The 19382-nt window shown below is 39.0% G+C and overlaps 2 protein-coding genes across 2 annotated transcripts; one reads left to right on the plus strand and one right to left on the minus strand.

The window, feature by feature from the left end:
* Positions 1-36: 36 nt before the first annotated feature.
* Positions 37-3388, minus strand: ucmab (upper zone of growth plate and cartilage matrix associated b). The gene is made up of 5 exons (XM_082160592.1): positions 2730-3388; positions 2534-2599; positions 2361-2456; positions 862-960; positions 37-536 (listed from the first exon to the last, which is right to left on the minus strand). The coding sequence occupies exons 1-5, from the start codon at positions 3052-3054 to the stop codon at positions 439-441; spliced, it is 684 nt and encodes a 227-aa protein (XP_082016718.1). The 5' UTR covers positions 3055-3388; the 3' UTR covers positions 37-438.
* A 5113-nt stretch (positions 3389-8501) lies between these two features.
* On the plus strand, positions 8502-19056 carry hal (histidine ammonia-lyase). The gene is made up of 20 exons (XM_082159505.1): positions 8502-8814; positions 8971-9031; positions 9546-9573; positions 9657-9731; positions 9834-9906; positions 10968-11034; positions 11620-11657; positions 11805-11930; positions 12141-12280; positions 12404-12451; positions 14159-14306; positions 14545-14640; positions 14726-14784; positions 15913-15993; positions 16217-16282; positions 16364-16529; positions 16653-16787; positions 18019-18127; positions 18243-18312; positions 18692-19056. The coding sequence occupies exons 1-20, from the start codon at positions 8568-8570 to the stop codon at positions 18821-18823; spliced, it is 1965 nt and encodes a 654-aa protein (XP_082015631.1). The 5' UTR covers positions 8502-8567; the 3' UTR covers positions 18824-19056.
* Positions 19057-19382: the final 326 nt, after the last annotated feature.

The raw sequence follows: 19382 nt of genomic DNA on the forward strand, positions 1-19382 counted from the left end.
TAATAAATGTAATTATACAATTTACATTATCCCAGCACAAATGAATAAAATCTGGATACTTTTAAATTAAGAAGTTATAAAAAGTTATATATATATTATTTTTTTTATTTTCTATAACTTGTGCAAAGAATTTTGCCATGCGGGGGAAATGTACCATTTAAACTAACCATAAAAATAAAACAAAAACTGGCGAGTTATTAGTCGTACAGTTAAGGGTTATGAATAGCCTGCATAGGAATAAATGTACATCTTTGTAAAGAACTATACATGATTACATACGTCGCATACATGCATGACGTATATGGCTATACGTTCTTTCGCGCTAATGTGTAGCCTACATGTTTATGGCATGCGTTGTGCCAAAAAGCCTTTACAGAAATATGATGTAAAGTAGTACTGTAAAGCTCTCCACCCGTATCCCTGTAGTTATCCACGGTTTCAGTTCGTGTGTCGGTTGTACTCGTACGATGGGTCGAGGCCGTCGTGGTGATACTCTCTCCACTGCTCTGTCTGCGCTCTGGTGCGCTCGTCTTGCTCTGGACGAGAGTAAAAATGGAGGAATGTTAACTTTGACTGTGTATTCGGGTGATTATATAAGCCTAAAGTACCAAATTTGAGTAACTGTGACATTTCCGATAGCACGTGACGGCCGCATTACATATGATTAGTGAGTTTAAAAACATATAAAAAATAAAATAAAAAAATACATAAAAAAAAACCGTTTTGTAAAACACAAGGTTCATCTGAGTTCAAGTTGTTTGCGTCAGTGTTGAATGATCTCAGAACGCTACTGATGCTGTCTGATCCAATATGGCCGCCAGGTGAGTGGTTTGATTTGACCTTTTTTTTTTTTTCACTCACCGTCATCCTCTTCCTCAGCGTAATTCTCAAACTGATTCCTCTGTTCCTCATGATACTCCCTCCTTCTCTCATCCACGGCCAGCCTCTGTCTCTGTTCAGCTAATGAGATAACAACATGTGAGAGGAAGAAAGAGAGAATGAAATAAAAACAGAAATATGCTCAGACATCAAGAAATAGCCTAAGGTATGATGTTCATAAATGATCAAACTTAACTCAGTAAACCATGGAAACCCAGTTCAGCCACATAAGAAAGTAAATCATGCTTTGGTAAATCACAATTATAGTCATAATTTTGACTTTGACTATGTCATATTTATGATTATGGAAATGGGCTTCCATAGACAGACCCGTTTTCTATAATTATAACATTTTAACTACAATTATGCAAATGCTTTTGTTTGGATTTCATTGTATTGCACAATAGTATCATCTGATTTAGTGTGGCAGGCAGCACCACCGAGTTATACCATAACCACACATACCAATTAATTTAGTTTTATTTTAAGTCCAAAAAATATAACATATTGATTCCACTTGGGATGTTCCAACCTCTTGTCCTTACCTCACTTTCTGAATACATAGTGATGAATTCCCACAAGTGAGTCAAACATAATTTTTGGTGAGCCCATAACCATAAACAAACACAGACCAGGTCAAAGCCAAATAAAAGCATGAAAAAGCAGCAGAGCCCCTCCTCCGTTGGCAGGAGCTGAAGACTGAAAGCTGGTTTCTCCAGCCTGACCTGTGGTTCCTGCTATTTGCTGTGGTTTTCCGTCCTTGCATTCCTCAGCTGGCTCAAAACGCAGCACCTGTGTGGCCAGTGCAAGCTGCTACTAAAAGGGCTCTTTATTACTGTTTTACAATAGCAAGCCTGACTAGAAGGTTCTAGAAGCCACAACAGTGATGTGATTGATGCTTATTTACTTTACAAGACTTCAGATTGTGATTTTTTAAATATACACTACTGTTCAAAGGTTATGTAATATATTCAGTAATATATATATATAAAAAAATGTAATCTCTTGTATTCATCTAATTTAAACATACAGTAAACAGTAATATTTTTGAAATATTTATAAAACTGTTTTCTTTTTCAATATATTTTAAAATATAATTTATTCCTGTGATCAAAGCTGAATTTTCAGCATCATTATTCCAGTCTTCAGTGTCACATGATCCTCCAGAAATCATTCTAATATGCTGATTTTATTAATATGCTGAAACATTTCTTATTCTTATCCATGTTGAAAGTTTGCTTAAAGATAATATATTTTTATGGACATGTGATACATTTTTATTCAACATTCTTTGATGAATATAAAGTTCAAAAGAACAGCATTTACTTAAAATATATATCTTTTGTAACATTACAAATCTTTACTGTCACTTTTGATCAATTGAATGCATCTTTGCAGTATGTATGTATATGTGTATAATATATTGTCCATTTTAGTTGACAGCTGCTCAAGGGGTTGCAAGAGTTTTCAAATAGCCTCACCGTTTATCTCATCCTGAGTTTTCACAGACCTCCTGCCTCGCCGTTTGAAGAAGCTGGAGGCATCTGACTCTGGCATGAAGATCTTCCTCAGTGCACCTTCAGTGAAGAAGAACATTGATGAGGGGGAAGAACTCGTTGGAAAGATCTATAAACGTGTTTTTTTTTTTGGTCACCTTGAGGATTGGCTGCCTTTCCATCCCTCCTATCTGACACAGCGGAACTGTCGGCTCCATGGAACACTGTAACAAAGAGGAAATGATTGAGGTAAGTCCAAAAGAGTTGCCACCCTTTCCAGGTACTGTTGAACCTGTGGTTCCCCACATTAGTAAATCAACACTTCCCTTGGTCAACCTCAGTCCGGTTACTCACAGGTGATGGCGGACAGAACAACGAGACAGGTGAGAAGAGCAGGTTGCGTCCAGGACATTTTGAAGTTTAGCTGAGCAAGAACAAAGTAAAAGCTGCTGATGTTCTCAGGGACGTCTTGCCTGAGATTGGGCTTGTGGTCATGGGAGCAGTGAATGGAATTTGACCAGGAGGGTGAAAGAGGGGTGGAGCCTTGGGAATGTGTTGATTTTGGGGTGAGGGGTGGCACCGGAATGGGACGGTGGCAGGGATCAAGCTCTGCGGGATCTTGCTTGAAGTGATCAAATGACATGGGAATGGTGCAGTGTTTTTTTTTTTTGCGAGGCATTTCTGCATTCAGAATTTATTAATAACACTGCATTGTAAAGGAATGTTCTAGATTTGATACAAGTTAAGCTTAATCGACAGCATTTGTGGCATAAGGTGGATTACGATGGATAAAGTTTTCAAAACACTTACTCGTGTGCAATAGCGAGTAGGTGGTGATACTTTTTCCTATGCAATGATGTTAGCCAATCATAAAAGGGACCATTTACTGACAAGCCTTAAGGAGCTGCCCCTAAAAAAAAAAAAGATCATTTCAGAATTAGGGTTGAAAATAATCCTCATTTATATTTATTTTTTGCACACAAAACTTTTTAAACATTGTAAGTGTTAATATATATATTTTTTTAAATCCATACCATGACCCTTTTAACAAAATATTTAACAGAAAAGGTTTGTATATGATTTTTCACACTAAAATCATGTTAACACATATTGTTTGGTTTTGTGGCTGTGGTATCGAAACAATAATCGGCCTCATTCACTTCCATTGTATGTGCCTGACTATCAGCTGGTTTGTTTTAAAGTCCCCCTGTAGTCAATAATTTGATCCCTTAAAACTCATCTTTGATCACCAAAATTACATATTTAAAAGTTTTTTCCTTGAAACTCTACACCCTTGCCTCATTTAGTATACGCGGTTCTATGAATATGCAAATTACTCCGCCTCCACTCACTCACACCAGCTCAGACATCCACTCGTTGATGATCACACGTTGACCTGATTGGTTACAAGGTAGTTTGTGACGTCAGAAACACCAGTGATTTCAAACCGCGTTTTTGAGACTGTCTTTGGTTCACCGCAGTTTTAAGGAGAAAACACTCAGCATGATGTTGGCATGAATTTGCACATGGTTTGTCTTAAAGGTGAACTAAGTAACTTTTTTTACCTTAACTGAACAGCTTCGGAGTCATTGGAATGGTTATATTACTTATTTCGGGTTGAATGGTGGTCGTTTCGCACCCCCCGGTGCCCGTGAGCGGAAAATACGCACTTGCAACTTTGAGCCGGCGGGCCGCCGGCCGCTGCGTCAGGAAGTCTCGCGTGATATCAGGTCAACGATGTAAACAATTGCTTTACGGCCAAAAGAAATCTGCTAAAATGCTGTCATTATTGCGCTCCCTCACGCTGTCCGAACCCGAATGAAGAAGACGTTTTAAAGAACGTCCCCTCTGCTTTGATGTCGTTGATCTATAGCCTCTGGTGTCTGAGAATCAATAACGAGTTTTTACAACAGTGTTGTCAAATATCTATTCCGAAGCTGTGGGGGGAGCTCTAGAGAGAAACCTGCGAGCAAAAAGCGAGAATACAGCGAAGAAGTCCCGAAGCTACTGAGTGCTGCTTTAAAGCACATTAAAAACACCACATAGACATAAACAACATTAAAAGCTTGATTTTCACCACAGGGGGACTTGTGTGGCCTTCACCACAAAAGAACGGACAAGATGAAATTCATTATTTTAGAAATTAACATGCCACATATTCTGCCGACATCAAGACATGTTTCTGCCCCTTAGAGTACCAAAATATGGAGAGTGTTTTGCACCTGAGGGGTGTGATCGACACAAGGGGCTCCTCTCAGGCCTCAGGCCCCAGGCGGGAGGAACGTTTGCAGTTCTGTGTTTACTTAGGGGGGTTTTCTAGCTGGAGTCTGGCCAATGGCAGGACGCAGTGAATGATGAAATTGTAAGGGCCTCTTTCCGAGAGTCTGGGGCCCAGAGAAACTGAGATGAGAGAATATGTAAAGGAAAGACTTGGATGTGGTTTGACTGGATTACAGAGAGAAACGTTTTGAAGCCGCTGCCAGAATAGGTTGCACATGTCTGCTTAAAATATTCCTCACTGTCACTGGACAGTCGTAAACATGTCAGAATTGCTGCCTTTTTCTGTCCTTCAAAAGTTTTGCTGGATAAGCTTTAAAGATGTTTGAGTTTTCATAAGTTCTGTTTAACAACTTTATGAAAAATGCAAATAACATTTGTTTAGGACTAATGTTACCAACTGACACAGTCATTCACTGTCTGTCCTGGAGGGAGCGCTAACTGTCTAGATTTACCTGATGCTTTATTTAAAGGGGTCATCGGATGCCCATTTTCCACAAGTTGGTATGATTCTTTAGGGTCTTCATGTAAAGTTTGTAACATACTTTGGTTAAAATTTATCAATGGTTGTGTAAAACAACACGCTTTTTACCTCCTCAAAAACAGCTCTGTTCACAGCGACCCGTTTCAGTGCATGTCTCTTTAAATGATAATGAGCAACTGCTCACCCCACCCATCTCTTCCATGGGGCGTGTCGACAAGTTTACAAATGTCTGAGGGCGGAAATATGCTAATACGGGACAGTCCGTCATTGGTCGTGGGCGGAGCATGAGCAATATGACATAATACAGTATGATCTTCCAGTTTAGTACTTTTAACAATCAGTTCATCCAACAGCAAACAATGCAAGATACATGTTTCAAATCGGCCTTAGAAGTGCTGAAATGAATATGCTACAGTACTATAAAAGACAGATTACACAGTTTTCACCACATGATCAACGATGATGGCCCGGACTTCATTAAAGACAACAGTTCTACCTCCCTCTCTCTGATGACCAACCCTTTGACGGGCCCCATGCCCACCTCTTTGACCTCTCTGTTGGTGCCCATGCCCACCTCTCTGACGGATCCCTTGTCCACAAGCTCTTCCTATTCCTTGCTGTCTATCCTACTCCATGTTGAAAGAAATTGCCAGTGTTTACACCCCCACTTTTATTTATTTATTTATATATATATATATATATATATAGACCAATTGTGGTTACCACTATGTGAAATCAATTAGCAATAACGAGTATTCATCATGGTTACACGTAATTTATATGTTCGTACAAACACACATTTTATTTCTGTAGTTCTCAATCCATATACTGTATATTGCTGAAATTAAAATCTATAGGTTTACCAAACGGTTCAGTGCATTGCATTGTGAAAGACAATTACCGTACTTCATATGAAAGGTATTTCTTTGATGACACACTGATTAGGTTGTCAGGGTGTGTGCAGGCAGAAGAACGCGAGGAAGGCAGAAGGTGCCAAGGTGCTCCAGGTGCAGGCGGGGACACAGAAGGGCGTGGTGAAGACAGAGGGAGTGAGGACCAAGGAGGAACTGAAGGGAGTGAGGAGTCCAAATGAGCCTGGGGGGCGAAGGGACGAGGCGAAGCCAGAGGAGTGCAGTCCAGAGGTGAGGGAAGGTGGACGAGCGACCAAGGTGGATCCGGGGGGACGAGGGAGCCTGGCAGAGCTGGTGCACTGATGGGCCACGGTGGAGCTGAAGGAGGTAAGAGCCAAGGGGACGTCAATGGACTGTTGGGCTGAGGCGGAGTTCTGATCACGGAGGTCAGAGGCGGAGACCGGGGATCCACCGACCAGGCTGGAGCTGTAGGCTGGCAGATCCAAGGTGACTCCACCACCCAGAAGATGGAGAGAGGAGCAGAGGGGCTGACAGGCAGTGGTGGAAGGGTTGAGAGGTGGGAGATGGGAGGAGGTGGGAGAGGGAGGGAATTTAGGCTCTGGTGTCAAGACGGGCTCCGGGCTGGACAGGACCAGCGATGAAAAAGTATCTGGGCTGGACGGGACCAGCGGTGAAAAAGTATCTGGGCTGGACGGGACCAGCGGTGAAAAAGTATCTGGGCTGGACGGGACCAGCGGTGAAAAAGGCTCTGGGCTGGACGGGACCAGCGGTGAAGCAGGCTCAGTGGGCATGACGTCAACTGTCTCAGGCTCGGCGGGCATGACATTTACAGTTTCTGGCTCGGCGGGCATTACGCTTACAGTCTCTGGTTCGGCGGGCTATACGTGTACAGTCTCTGGCTCGGCGGGCATTACGTGATGCGCTGGCTCGGCAGGACTGACATGAAGTGCAGGCTCGGCGGGACTGACGTGATGCGCTGGCTCGGCAGGCATGATGTGATGCGCAGGCTCGGAAAAAAGGTCAATTAAGTCCTTCTCGTCCGGACTCGTGGACGAGGACAGGAAAAGGAGATACTGGAAGGGCAATCTCGGCGGAATGACACTCAGGACGGGTGGTGACGGAGGCTGTTGACGGTGGTTGAGCGGCAATGTTAAAATCAGCCTCACCCACAGTGTAGGCTGAGCCGCTCAACAAAAGCACGTAATCCAGATAACGAACGTCCCCGGGATCGCTGCTGCTGGAGCTGGCTGGTGCAGATGATCGTTCAACCCGTACCAAAACCGTCTTTTGGACGTCATCTGCCCAGCTAACCCTGTCCGAGATCTCCAGGAACTCGGTGACATATTCCTCTAGGTGACGGCCATCCTGGAAACAGGTCAGAAGACCGTTGGTGGAGTTGGCAGGGGAGATGAGTATGCCCATCTTGTCCCGTAATTTGGTCCGTTCTTCTGTCAGGGTGTGTGCAGGCAGAAGAAGACGAGGAAGGCAGAAGGCTCCAATACAAAGTGTTCACTTACAAATATAACTTAGGCGATACAAATAGGCTGGATACACACACTGGTAACAACGTTACATAAACGAGAACAGACCAAGACTGACTGAACAGAGGGAACTAAATACAGACACTGATGAACATAAACCAGGTGACACAGATGAAGGTGATAGACAAGACACAGGTGATGATGATGAACTAATGATGGTAGACATGGCAACGGATAAGTGGAGGGAAAACAAAAGACGTGACTAAACAGACTAAACGGGAACACAACGGTTACATAGGTGTGGTGAAAAAGTGAATGTGTAATTTTGTTCGTTGTACTTAGTCAATTGAACATGTGATTACATGTTTGAAAAAACAGACTTTTTAATGATCTGCTTTGAGTTTTGTACTAACAGTTGTGAGGTTTTACCACATACTTGCGATAATAGTTCCAAAGCCAATAAAAAAACCTGTAATCAATCCATCACTCTGTAGTTCTATCTTTCTATTGTTCTATTGCATTTATTTATTGGATCTTATTTATAGAGGAGAAAAATACAAGATAGATTCTTCTAATTTAATATAAATATTTTCCAAATTATATTATTATCAGTATAACAATTACAGAAAGTAGAGTCCAAACATCTGAAACGCTCTAAATTTGTTGTAATTCAACTTTTTATGCTGATGTAAATTGTAAGGAAAATATAAAATTAGAAAATTGCAAAATTAGTAGTCTCAGAGTGGTCTTAAACTTTTTTAATCAAAATGTGTGTATTTCTGCTGATGGTGGCAAAAATTTTACAAGCTACAAACTCAAAGGAAATCACTCAGTCTAACAGTTTGTTGACTGATAGATTCTCGTCTTTTTGAACAGCGTATCGTAACACAGAACCTTTGGTGCAGAGATAACATAGTCAAACACCACCATGTACTCTGTCTTCTGTGGTTAAAGGAGGGGTCCACAGAACAGCCTTTGATTGGCCCATTACAATTTGTGTACACCACCCAGTGAAGTGATTTGCATTGCTGATCACACTCCTCAGGTATCAGCCTGTGGTGTTGTTCTGTCATTGGAGATGCTTCGCTTCACGGTCCACGTTCGGGACGAGTGGTTAACCGTCCCATGCAAAGATGCCACCTGCAGCATCAAATGGTTGGGTTTCGAAGCTCTCAAGCGCTACATCAAGAACAAACCCGACAATGGAGGAATCCAGCACATCAAAGATGTGCGTTTTATGGTCAGAAGATGTCAGGGATTGGGGTTGCTGGACAATGACGATACCATAGAAGATGTGCTTGAGGACAATGACTTTGTTGAACTTGGTAATGTTACAAATATGGCTTATTTGTTCAGTGTTTGTCAAGAGGTTGAACTTCAAGCATTCAGTTCTTGACTGACTTTTTTTGAGGCTGTTTACCACAATTACTGAATCCTGTTTTGTCTGTGTCAATGACGTGTTATTTTACTGTTATCTTCAGCTATTGAAGGAGACACCATGCCACAAGATTTCATTCCAAGTCAGCCTGGGACGTCACACCTGTATCTTTATATTGTCAGTCAATTACAAATTTTAATCAAATAAATTATATGATACGCTGATTACTTAATCAAATGAATCCCAATTAATCATATACACCATTGTTTGCTGCGAAAAGCCTCCAATTAGGATCATTCAAAGACATTAAATGCATATCTAAAGTTTTACTTAAATCTTAAATTGCAGTAAAGGGAAGAAAATCCCTCATTACAGAGTATTTAATTTAATATATTTTAAGAAATTTTAAATGCATTTTGATCAGTTTTATAGCATTTTTTAAGTAACAGCACTAAAATAATGCATTCAATTGACAGTGCTTGTTGTTGTTTTATATTAAAACCTTTTGCTTGTAACTTATGTAATGTTTCACCTGGTCCACATTTGGAATCATTCATTTATCTTTGTCCAAAATACCGACTTACATGTAAATGATTGTCTTTCGGGAAAATCTCTCAAAAGCTACTCAGTAAACTTGAACAACTCTGAAAATCTCCTTAATATGGATGTTAAAAACAGAATAAGACCATATCGAGAACCAGAGCAAGTAAGTATGAAATATCAGTACAACAAATCCAGCCATTTTACCATCATCACTCAGTACTATTAATGACAGCTGTCCGTTTTCAGAACATTTCTCTAGATGGGAACAGCCTGACCTCAACTGATCTGGTGAATTTAGGGAAAGGCCGCTATAAGATTAAGGTGAGTGGGTTATGCTGGATGTCTACAATTGTTTTGTGATTTAAGAATGAACATTTACAAACAATTTTTCTCAATGGAATGCAACTTTTATCTGACCCTCAGCTGACCCCCGAGGCCGAGCACAAAGTTGAGCAATCGAGAGAGCTTCTGGACACCATTGTGAAAGAAAACAAAGGTGAGAATGACATTCCAAACTACAGGAAATATGTGCGGTTTTTCAAAGTGATTTTTTTACCTGCTCTTAAAACCTGCTCCTGCATTTTGGGTTCCCCAAAGAACCTTTCTGTGAATATATATTAAAAGAACCATTTTTGCTTAGTGTGAAGAGCAATTTAATAATCTAAAGTTCCTTTAGTGCAGTGGAAACATTCTATGGATATTAAATGTTCTTCATGGAATCATACATTTTTTATTTTGTTTAAGAACAAAATTTTTAGACATACATTGAATCCTGAGCGATATCTAGAGACCACATTCAGAATATCATAGATTCTTACAAGTTGGTTATTTTGATTTGGACTAGTACACTGTAAAAAAAAAAAAAAAAAAAATATATATATATATATATATATATATATATATATATATATAGAAAAATATTGTAAAAATGCTACAGTAAAAACATGTTAATTGTTTAAAAATAAGTAAGCTTAACATATATGGTGAAAACCTGTAAATGGCTTAATATTACATTATATGTAATTTTACTGTAAAATACTATGTAATGTATTTTACAGTATGTATTGTATTGTATCAAATGTATTGTTTTTGCAAGTAAAATCTATGAATTACCATAAAATTGAAAAAGGTATTCCCAGAATTCTCTGCGCTATACATCACGTATGATTACATTTTTAGAAATAATTCTTTCTTATTTGTGTTATCAGTGATGTGCATTAGTGTGTTACATTTTTTGTTATTTAGTTAATGTTTATTGCATTATTATAGTGTCGTGTATGCAAGTATTAACTATGTTTTATGAACAGGCCGCTTACGATGAACTCTGTTTCATCATGTGGCTTTCTATTGTGCCAACTGTATGGTGGTTATTGGTACATTTTAAGGTAAAAAGGGAGATTTTGGTAGTTAAAGTAGGTATATTAACTGGTATCTATGGTATTTTCTACTGCCACTGGTATTTTCAAGAGCACGAATATCCTCATTAATGTGAAATAGTGGGGGTTTTATAAATATGACTCGACATGATCATTCTTATTTTCTTTTTTCCTTTTCTAGTTGTGTATGGCATCACTACAGGGTTTGGTAAATTTGCTCGGACTGTCATCCCAGTCAGCAAGCTCAAGTATTAATAATTTTAAATTCTTTTTTTAAATATAATGTTTGGTAACACTTTATTTTACAGTGTTCTTGTTACACGGTACATGTAGTTACTGTAGTAATAACTATAAATTATGCATAATATGCAACTAAAACCCTAAACCGACCCCTATTCCTAACCCTAACCGTACAGTAGGTATAGTAGACAATTATTATTACTCAGTACTTTAATTTATAATTACACTGTGACATGGACAACAAAATAAAGTGTAACCAAATGTTTTCTTACTCTTGAAATCTTTCGCATTTAACTACGTTTATTTAGAAAATGACTGATTTGTAAATGCAATAGCTAAAATGAAATATTGAGCAATGAGCAATATATTTTACAGCATTTATTAGTCTTTGTTCATGTTTGTTAATAAAACAATAGTTCATTGTTTGTTCATGTTAGTTCAAAGTGCATTAACTGATATAATTTTTATAATGTATTAGTACATTTTAAAACTATTACTGTTTATTGTTAGTTGGTTAGTTAACTAATGGTATATTAACAAATGAAAACTTATTGTGAAGTGTTACCAGCATCTCACATATTTCTCTCTTTCAGGGAGCTTCAGGAAAACCTTCTGCGCTCACACTCATCAGGTGACATATTTTAGTTGAAATAAATATAAGTATGAACATATGTCTGCATATGTTTTTGTATGACATTTTGAAGATTATGTACTCATATAAATATTCGTCATGAATTGAAACTTCTGTCTACTATATGATTATTATTTTTGATTATAGGTCTGGGAAGTCCTTTAAGTCCTGAAAGAACTCGAATGCTGCTGGCTCTGAGGATCAATGTTTTGGCCAAAGGGTACAGCGGGGTTTCACCGGAGACGTTGCACCGCATGATACAGGCCTTCAATGGTACATAATGGATTCCTCATTATTTTAACTGAAGAGAGTATTGTTGGGTATTTTTGTTTCTTTGGCACAGCATATGAAACATGGAGTGCCATTTCAAAGAATACTTTTATGGTAGTTGCTGCGTCTTTGAAAAAGTTTCTTTGAACTTCTCCCTCAGGAGTTTTTACTCGAGCTGATATTTTTACCATTTTCTTTCTTCTCTCGTCTCAGCCTCCTGTTTATCCTACGTCCCGGAGAAGGGTACGGTAGGTGCGAGCGGAGATCTCGCCCCTCTTTCTCACCTCGCCCTCGGCCTGATGGGAGAAGGCAAGATGTGGTCGCCTAAGAGCGGCTGGGCGGATGCCAAATACGTGAGCGCATTTTCTTTGGAGAGGCTGTGGTTGCAAATCTTTGTCCTAATGATAATGAGACATAAACATATTTACTTTTCATTTAGCCTTTAAAGTCACATTTGACCTTTGTATTGCCTGCAGGTATTGGAAGCACATGGTCTGAAGCCCATATCTCTGAAGCCAAAGGAGGTACGGTTAATCCCCCAATGTGCAGTCAACATGTTTATCTCTGTTGACTTAGAGCTGTTTTGTGGGGCAGAACTCAACAAAACAAGTCTGAACACAAGTTTTTTTTTTTGCATTGCATTGCATTGCATTGCAAAGGGAAGAATTCTACAAATTAGAAAAGAAATATTTTAAAAGTGATGCAGCATGAAGGCTTGGCTCTGAGTGGTAGCTTGTTTTAACTGGAGAGAGTATTGTTGGGTATTTTTGTTTCTTTGGCACAGCTTATGAAACATGGAGTGCCATTTCAAAGAATACTTTTATGAATACTTTTATAAAAATGTTTATAGTTGCTGCGTCTTTGAAAAAGTTTATTTGAACTTCTCCCTCAGGAGTTTATACTCAAGGTAATATTATACTATTATTATACTACTATACTATACTTCCTTCTCTCCTCTCAGCCTCCTGTTTATGCTACGTCAAGCATCTTTTGATTGATAGCTGTGTGGTTACTAACGTGTTCTGGGTGGTTTCTAGGGCATTGCTATGTTTTTCCTATAGAGTGCAACAGTATGGTGTGAAAATCATTAGATATATACATAGATTCCTCATTAGTGTCTGTTCTATGGGCTGTTATATGTAAGCCATCCGCCATATTGGAACAGTCAAATCAAGTCCATTACCACTTAAGAGCAAGTTGACTGCAGATGTACTGTAGATGTGCAATAGACATTAGCAGAATATTTTCACAGCATTTAGTTTATCATTAATGTGATAATTAACATTTTCGACGAAAATTAAATTTGTTAGTGTGAGTGATGAACAGTGTCATGTCACCTGTTCCAAGATGGCGGACGCGCCAAAGTGTCTGGATAGGTTGAAGTGAGATCTACATATACATATCTATGGTAAAAACTCCATTCATTTTCTCCATAAGGAAATTGATTTTTAACAATAACTTCTAAACCTTTAAAGACAGCCCAACTGTGAGCAACGGGGGTGTTAGTCGATGATATTAGCTTCCATTGAAGCCGTTAGCCTGCATTATTTCAACTTGGTTTTCAAATATTCATGTTTAACTGGGGAATTTGTGAAAAACTATATTACACATGATGCTGTACAAAAATTCCACCAATCAGTCGCAACAGGCAAATGTGCCAAAAGAGCTCTTTAGCTCCGCCTACTCCCAGAAAGCACTCCAGATGATGTGATAAAGTCAGTCTACATATGCTCTCAAATATGCTCTCTTATATTTGTAAATGTATGCATATTTTGCAATAAACTTCAAATATATTATTCGCTGTTCGCAGTGCTTCATGGGATTGTAGTTCTTTTCCTCATTAAATCCGTTATCTACACAGTCTTGTACCTTTGTATTTTTCTCCAATTTTCAAATACTTTTTTGCTTTAAATCTAAGTTTGTAATGTTGTGATTCCCCCTTTAGCTGGTTGGCTTGATTCATGGCTTATTATGCTTTAACGAAGACTTTTTAAATTCCTATGGGATTTACAATGCCGCTGAAAAAGTGGGCGGGCACTGTTGGACTCTGTAGTGTCCTGGGAAGTTTCTACTGAACGTTTACAGTATGTGTCTGCTAGGGCAATTGCTATGTGGCTCCTAGAGTATTCTGTGTGGTTGCTCAGCAGTTCCTAGGATGTTCGAAAGTGTTTGCTACAGTGCTAGTTTTATTCTGTGATAAGAGTGTGTGTTATGTTTATCTCTGTCTACAGGGGCTGGCTCTGATCAATGGGACACAGATGATCACTTCTTTGGGAGCAGAGGCCGTGGAGAGAGCTGAGGCCATCGCCCGGCAGGCTGACATCATTGCTGCCCTGACCCTGGAAGTCCTCAAGGGGACCACCAAAGCCTTTGATAGTGGTGAGGACAAAAATAAGGGTTGTGTAAGCAGACATATCTACACACTGATTCTCAGTTCTGCAGACAGAAGCTGTAAACACTGCAAGACTTCTCAGACAAAACATTACTAGGGAGACAAAACATATTTGTGTATCACTGCCTTGCATATAAAGTCACGGTCCCTCCTCCAATTTTCTGAGTAATCCAATGCAATGGCGATGTAATAAGCAATTTTAATGACAGACCAATTTCCTTACAGATATTCACGAACTGCGACCTCATCCGGGACAGAAGGAAGTTGCCCTGCGCTTCCGTTCCCTGTTAGACTCTGATCACCACCCGTCTGAAATTGCAGGTGAATGCCGCCGTTTTAATATGCTCCATTAAAGCTCATATTTAGCCATTTGGTGGTAACCTGTCTTGCTTTTTTCTAATTGCAGAGAGCCATCGGTTTTGCGACAGAGTTCAAGATGCCTACACTATGCGCTGTTGTCCACAGGTAACATACAAAGCCCATTCTGGGTCACCCTAAATACATTTTTTAAGTGATATTTTTTTAACTGAAACTATTAAAAACATTTTGAAATAAAGCTAAAATGAAAAATAAATATTAGATGAAAAAACGTAAACTAAAGGACAATTAGAAATGGCAACTAATTCAAATAAGTTTAAGTTGAAGGCTGAAGCACTAAAATGATTAACTAGAAATAAATAAAAATTCAAAAAAAAATAATAAAATATTCTGCCACAGTTGTAATATAGATCTATAGTGAAAAGTTTCTATTATAAATTCTACAGCAAATTTATACTCCTAAATAATAATAAAAACTAATAAAAATCACAAAATCACATAAAAAAATGCTAAAAATGAACTCAAATTCAAGTAAAAGCTGAACATATAAAATTAAAAATCGAATACAAATTACGGTAACACTAAAATAAAACTGGTCAAAACCCCTGTGAACTATATTCTAATTCAGTTTGTCTTAAATTTGAAAAAATAAATAAAATAAATTAAGTTCAACCTAAATAATAATATTATAAAAATAAAAAACTAATAAAAGTGACAAAAATGCATTACAAAATTCTCAAAATTTTGAATTACTCATTCAAAATATTAATAAAAAACTATAATAGTATTAATATGTAATACTAATGGTACGTTTACATGACAGCGATGTACTAAAAAAAAATAAAAAAAACATCCTTTGCTTTTTTTGCGTACAGACGACAACATTTTCGAAGCGATCCCCGTTCACAAGGATCCACGAAAATGCTGTATTATTCATGTCAGGCCAGTAGTTGGCGATGTCACTTTCTAAAGAAAGACTGCATCTATAGCTGAACACGTAATACGCATGCGCATGACGTCACCGTTTTCACCAATTCGTGTTTTTGTTGTTTACATGGAGACGATAACGATATCGTTTTGAAAAACTTTCACTTTTATACCCGATTTAAAAAAAATTGTGTTTTCAGGCCGCCAAAGCGATATTGTCGTGTAAATAAATGGCCAAAACACATAAAAAGTTTTCCCATTTTAGTTAAAAACGCTGTAAAAATCCCCTAAAATAACACTGGTTGACACACTTGAGCTATATTATTCAGTTTCCCTTACATTTTGCAGGTCCATGGAATCGTCAATGACACAATTGAGTTTGTCAAGAAAATCATCAATACAGAAATCAACAGTGCCACAGATAATCCTGTATCCTTTTTAAATCTGTATATACAAAATTCGAAACCCAAACACTGGCACTCGTCTTGTAGTGTTGCTCATGTCTCTTCAAATCGCCAACTGAAAATGTTTTCCGGACACTTCTCCCAAGAGAATCACTTTGGTGTTAAGGTTTGTCTGGTTAGCTGGTCAGTGCCATAACTACACCAGCCTCTTTCACAGATATGTATATTTGCCCTTGACTGTGAGTTAGATGGTGTTTGCAGAGAGAGGTGAGACAATATCCGGTGGAAACTTCCATGGAGAATATCCAGCAAAGGTATTTTATCTCACCACAGTAGCATTTATTTAACAAAGAGTCTCGACGACATTTCTGCACATTCTCTTCTTCCATTCTTAGGCTCTTGACTATTTGGCGATCGGAGTGCATGAGTTGGCCTCCATCAGCGAGAGGCGCATTGAACGTCTCTGCAATCCCTCTCTCAGCGAACTGCCTGCGTTCCTGGTCAATGAGGGAGGCCTGAACTCTGGGTTTATGATCGCGCACTGCACTGCCGCGTCTCTCGGTTAGCATCACAAAGTTCAGAAGACTATAACTCTCCTTTACCAAATAGTGGAAAGTTTAATTTTGACTACTGTACTGAAGTCATGTTGACCATTAACTAAAACAGATATATTTCCTTTTGCAGTGTCAGAGAACAAAGTGCTTTGCCACCCCTCCTCTATTGACTCCCTGTCCACTAGCGCGGCCACGGAGGACCATGTGTCCATGGGTGGCTGGGCCGCACGCAAAGCCCTCAGAGTGGTCGAGCACGTTGAGCAAGGTCCAAAACCTGATATTAACCTCCTGTTTACACACTGACATCATCCACTAATCAATTTAGCTACAATTTTTACTAGTATAGCGCCCCCTACTGAAGCACAAAAGCACAGCAGCACACATTTTTCAACACAATCTCATTGCAATTCATAACTATTTTATGTTTTGGTGAATTGGTGGCTAAAAGGTGCGGTCACATAAGCAATATTTCAGTGAAATTGACAAAAAAAAGGTCTATTGTCAAGAGCGTCGTGATGTATTAAAGGAGAACTCCGGTGAATTTTTAAGTTAATCTTGATCGTTTTACCTTTGTGAGTACTGTCTATAGAAAAAAAAAACGAACCGGATTGGTGCTTGCAACGCGGAGCTGTTACAGTTAATGCCCAGAGCTCCCATTCAGCTAAAACGGCAGTTCTGGGGGCATAAACCTAAAGAGTGTCTTTGTGCCTCTTAACAGACACAAAATGCAATTAAAATGTCTGTCCAACATGAACAGGGCCCTTACATGACAACAAGATGCGTTTAGCAACTTAGCCATTGTTTAAACTCACCTAAATAGTGTTTTAGACGGCTAGCTGTAGTCTCGCGCTGAAGTCCCGTGGGAACTTAGTTGTAGCCGGAACACGACGCTCCTCCCACGCGCGATTTTTTTCCCCAAACCACTTCAGTGGAAATCCCGCCCTGCAGCTGATTTAATTGGTTTAGGTTACAGTGACGATTGACATGACCAATGAAAACCTTAGAATCAGCTGCAGGGCGGGATTTCCCCTGAAGTGGTTTGAAAAAAACAAAAAAAAAAAAAAAAACATATGCATTTGCTTAGATAAGCTGTCGCTTGATTCTGCTTCTTCTTCACCTGTGTTTTGATCTGGAGACTCTGAACTCTTTCAGAAGATGCGTAATAGCGCCCCCTGCCGCATAATAGTGAAAACATGGATAGCCAGAAAATTCTGTCAATGGCGGGGAAAGAGTTACGTTTAATTTATGTACAAAGCAACTTTCGGTTGTTCACTGTGGTAAATTTGCATGACCAACTTGAACATGAACGAAACTTTTACGCATGAACGCGAAACCTCCAAATTCCACAGATTCCTATTGAAATGACTGATTTTTTTTAATTTGTTTGTAATTTTTTTACTTTTTGTTTACTGACCACTGATCTTCAAATACAGAACAGAATATGTAATTATGGGAGAAATTAAACCTGGATATGTCCATTTTATGTTTCCTTACAGTGCTAGCCATTGAGTTGTTAGCTGCCTGTCAGGGTATTGAGTTTCTACGCCCCCTACGTACAACGACCCCATTGGAGAAAGTGTACGACCTTGTGCGTGCTACAGTAAAGTAGGTTGAACAATGATACACTAACCCCAAAACCTCCAATATATTGAACTTTCAGGTTAATAATTGGCAAACCTTCTTTCATCTGTCTCTTCCTACTTATCTTTCTTTTCCTCAGGCCCTGGATGAAAGACAGGTTCATGGCTCCAGACATTGAAGCTGTACATCGGCTTCTTGTGGACCAGAAGGTAAGACTCACTGCTTCTTATTCTTGGCATCACTATTGCCATTGAAACCAACCTCAAAACTCAGAGTTATTAACTTTTGAAGCGTGACTGTTTATGCTACAGACATGAATGGTAGCTCACAAGTTGAGTCTTGGTGGGAAGAGTTAAGCTATTTTTTTCTAAACAATCAGATTTACAATTACTTGTGAAAAAATCCAGACCAAAACAGCATATAGACATGAAACACAAAACATCCCAGAAAAACCTAGCAACCACATGCTATAAACTACTCAAAACCTTTAGCTACTCTTGCGACACCCACAAATTTCTAGCATTGCAATGACGAATTTTGCACTAATAACATTCTCACGCCATGTTGTTTCTTGCCTGTTGCATTCAGGTGTGGGACATTGCTGGGCCATACATTGAGAAATATTGTATGGAAATCATCCCAGAATCCCGCCCCTCTTCCCCCACAGCCTTTGCTCTGGACCCGCCCCCATCACCACGGAAACGGGTCAGGCTGGAGTGACAGAGATGGCATCCTGCTGATACTGTTCTCTAGTCTCACATTTAATACATTACCAAGCATTTAAAATGTGTTCATATTTCAGCATAGTTCTTACTGTTGTTTTCTTTGAATGGAGTTCATTGTAACATGTGAAATGTTCCGGACGGCTCTACTGTATCTTGCCATCTGTTGGTCCTTATGCGGTTCTTCAGTTTCTGAGTGTTTTGGTGAATAAATGTCTTGTGATACCAGTATTTGTTTAGTTTTGTTTTTCTTCAACTTCCCCAGAAGGGATCCCACGGTGACACAGGATACAGTCCGTGCCATGTTTTCATTCGGATATTGAAATGTGTATTGAATGATTTCATCAGTCTGGTCTAAAAGGAAATATCTTTGAACTCATGACACAGAGGTATTTTGACAGATGGCGGGATGTTGTCTTTGTTCTGTGGCTCATCGTCGCCACGTGAAATAGATCTTAGACTTTTCTCAAACACTGCTTTTTGTGGCTTATCGCGAATTTCCTTTTTAGTTATAATTTTTTTCAACATGTTCATTTTATGAGTGAACGTGTTCTCTA

Source organism: Leuciscus leuciscus (genome assembly GCF_965113295.1).
Source record: "Leuciscus leuciscus genome assembly, chromosome: 25".
NCBI classification, from domain to species: domain Eukaryota; kingdom Metazoa; phylum Chordata; class Actinopteri; order Cypriniformes; family Leuciscidae; genus Leuciscus; species Leuciscus leuciscus.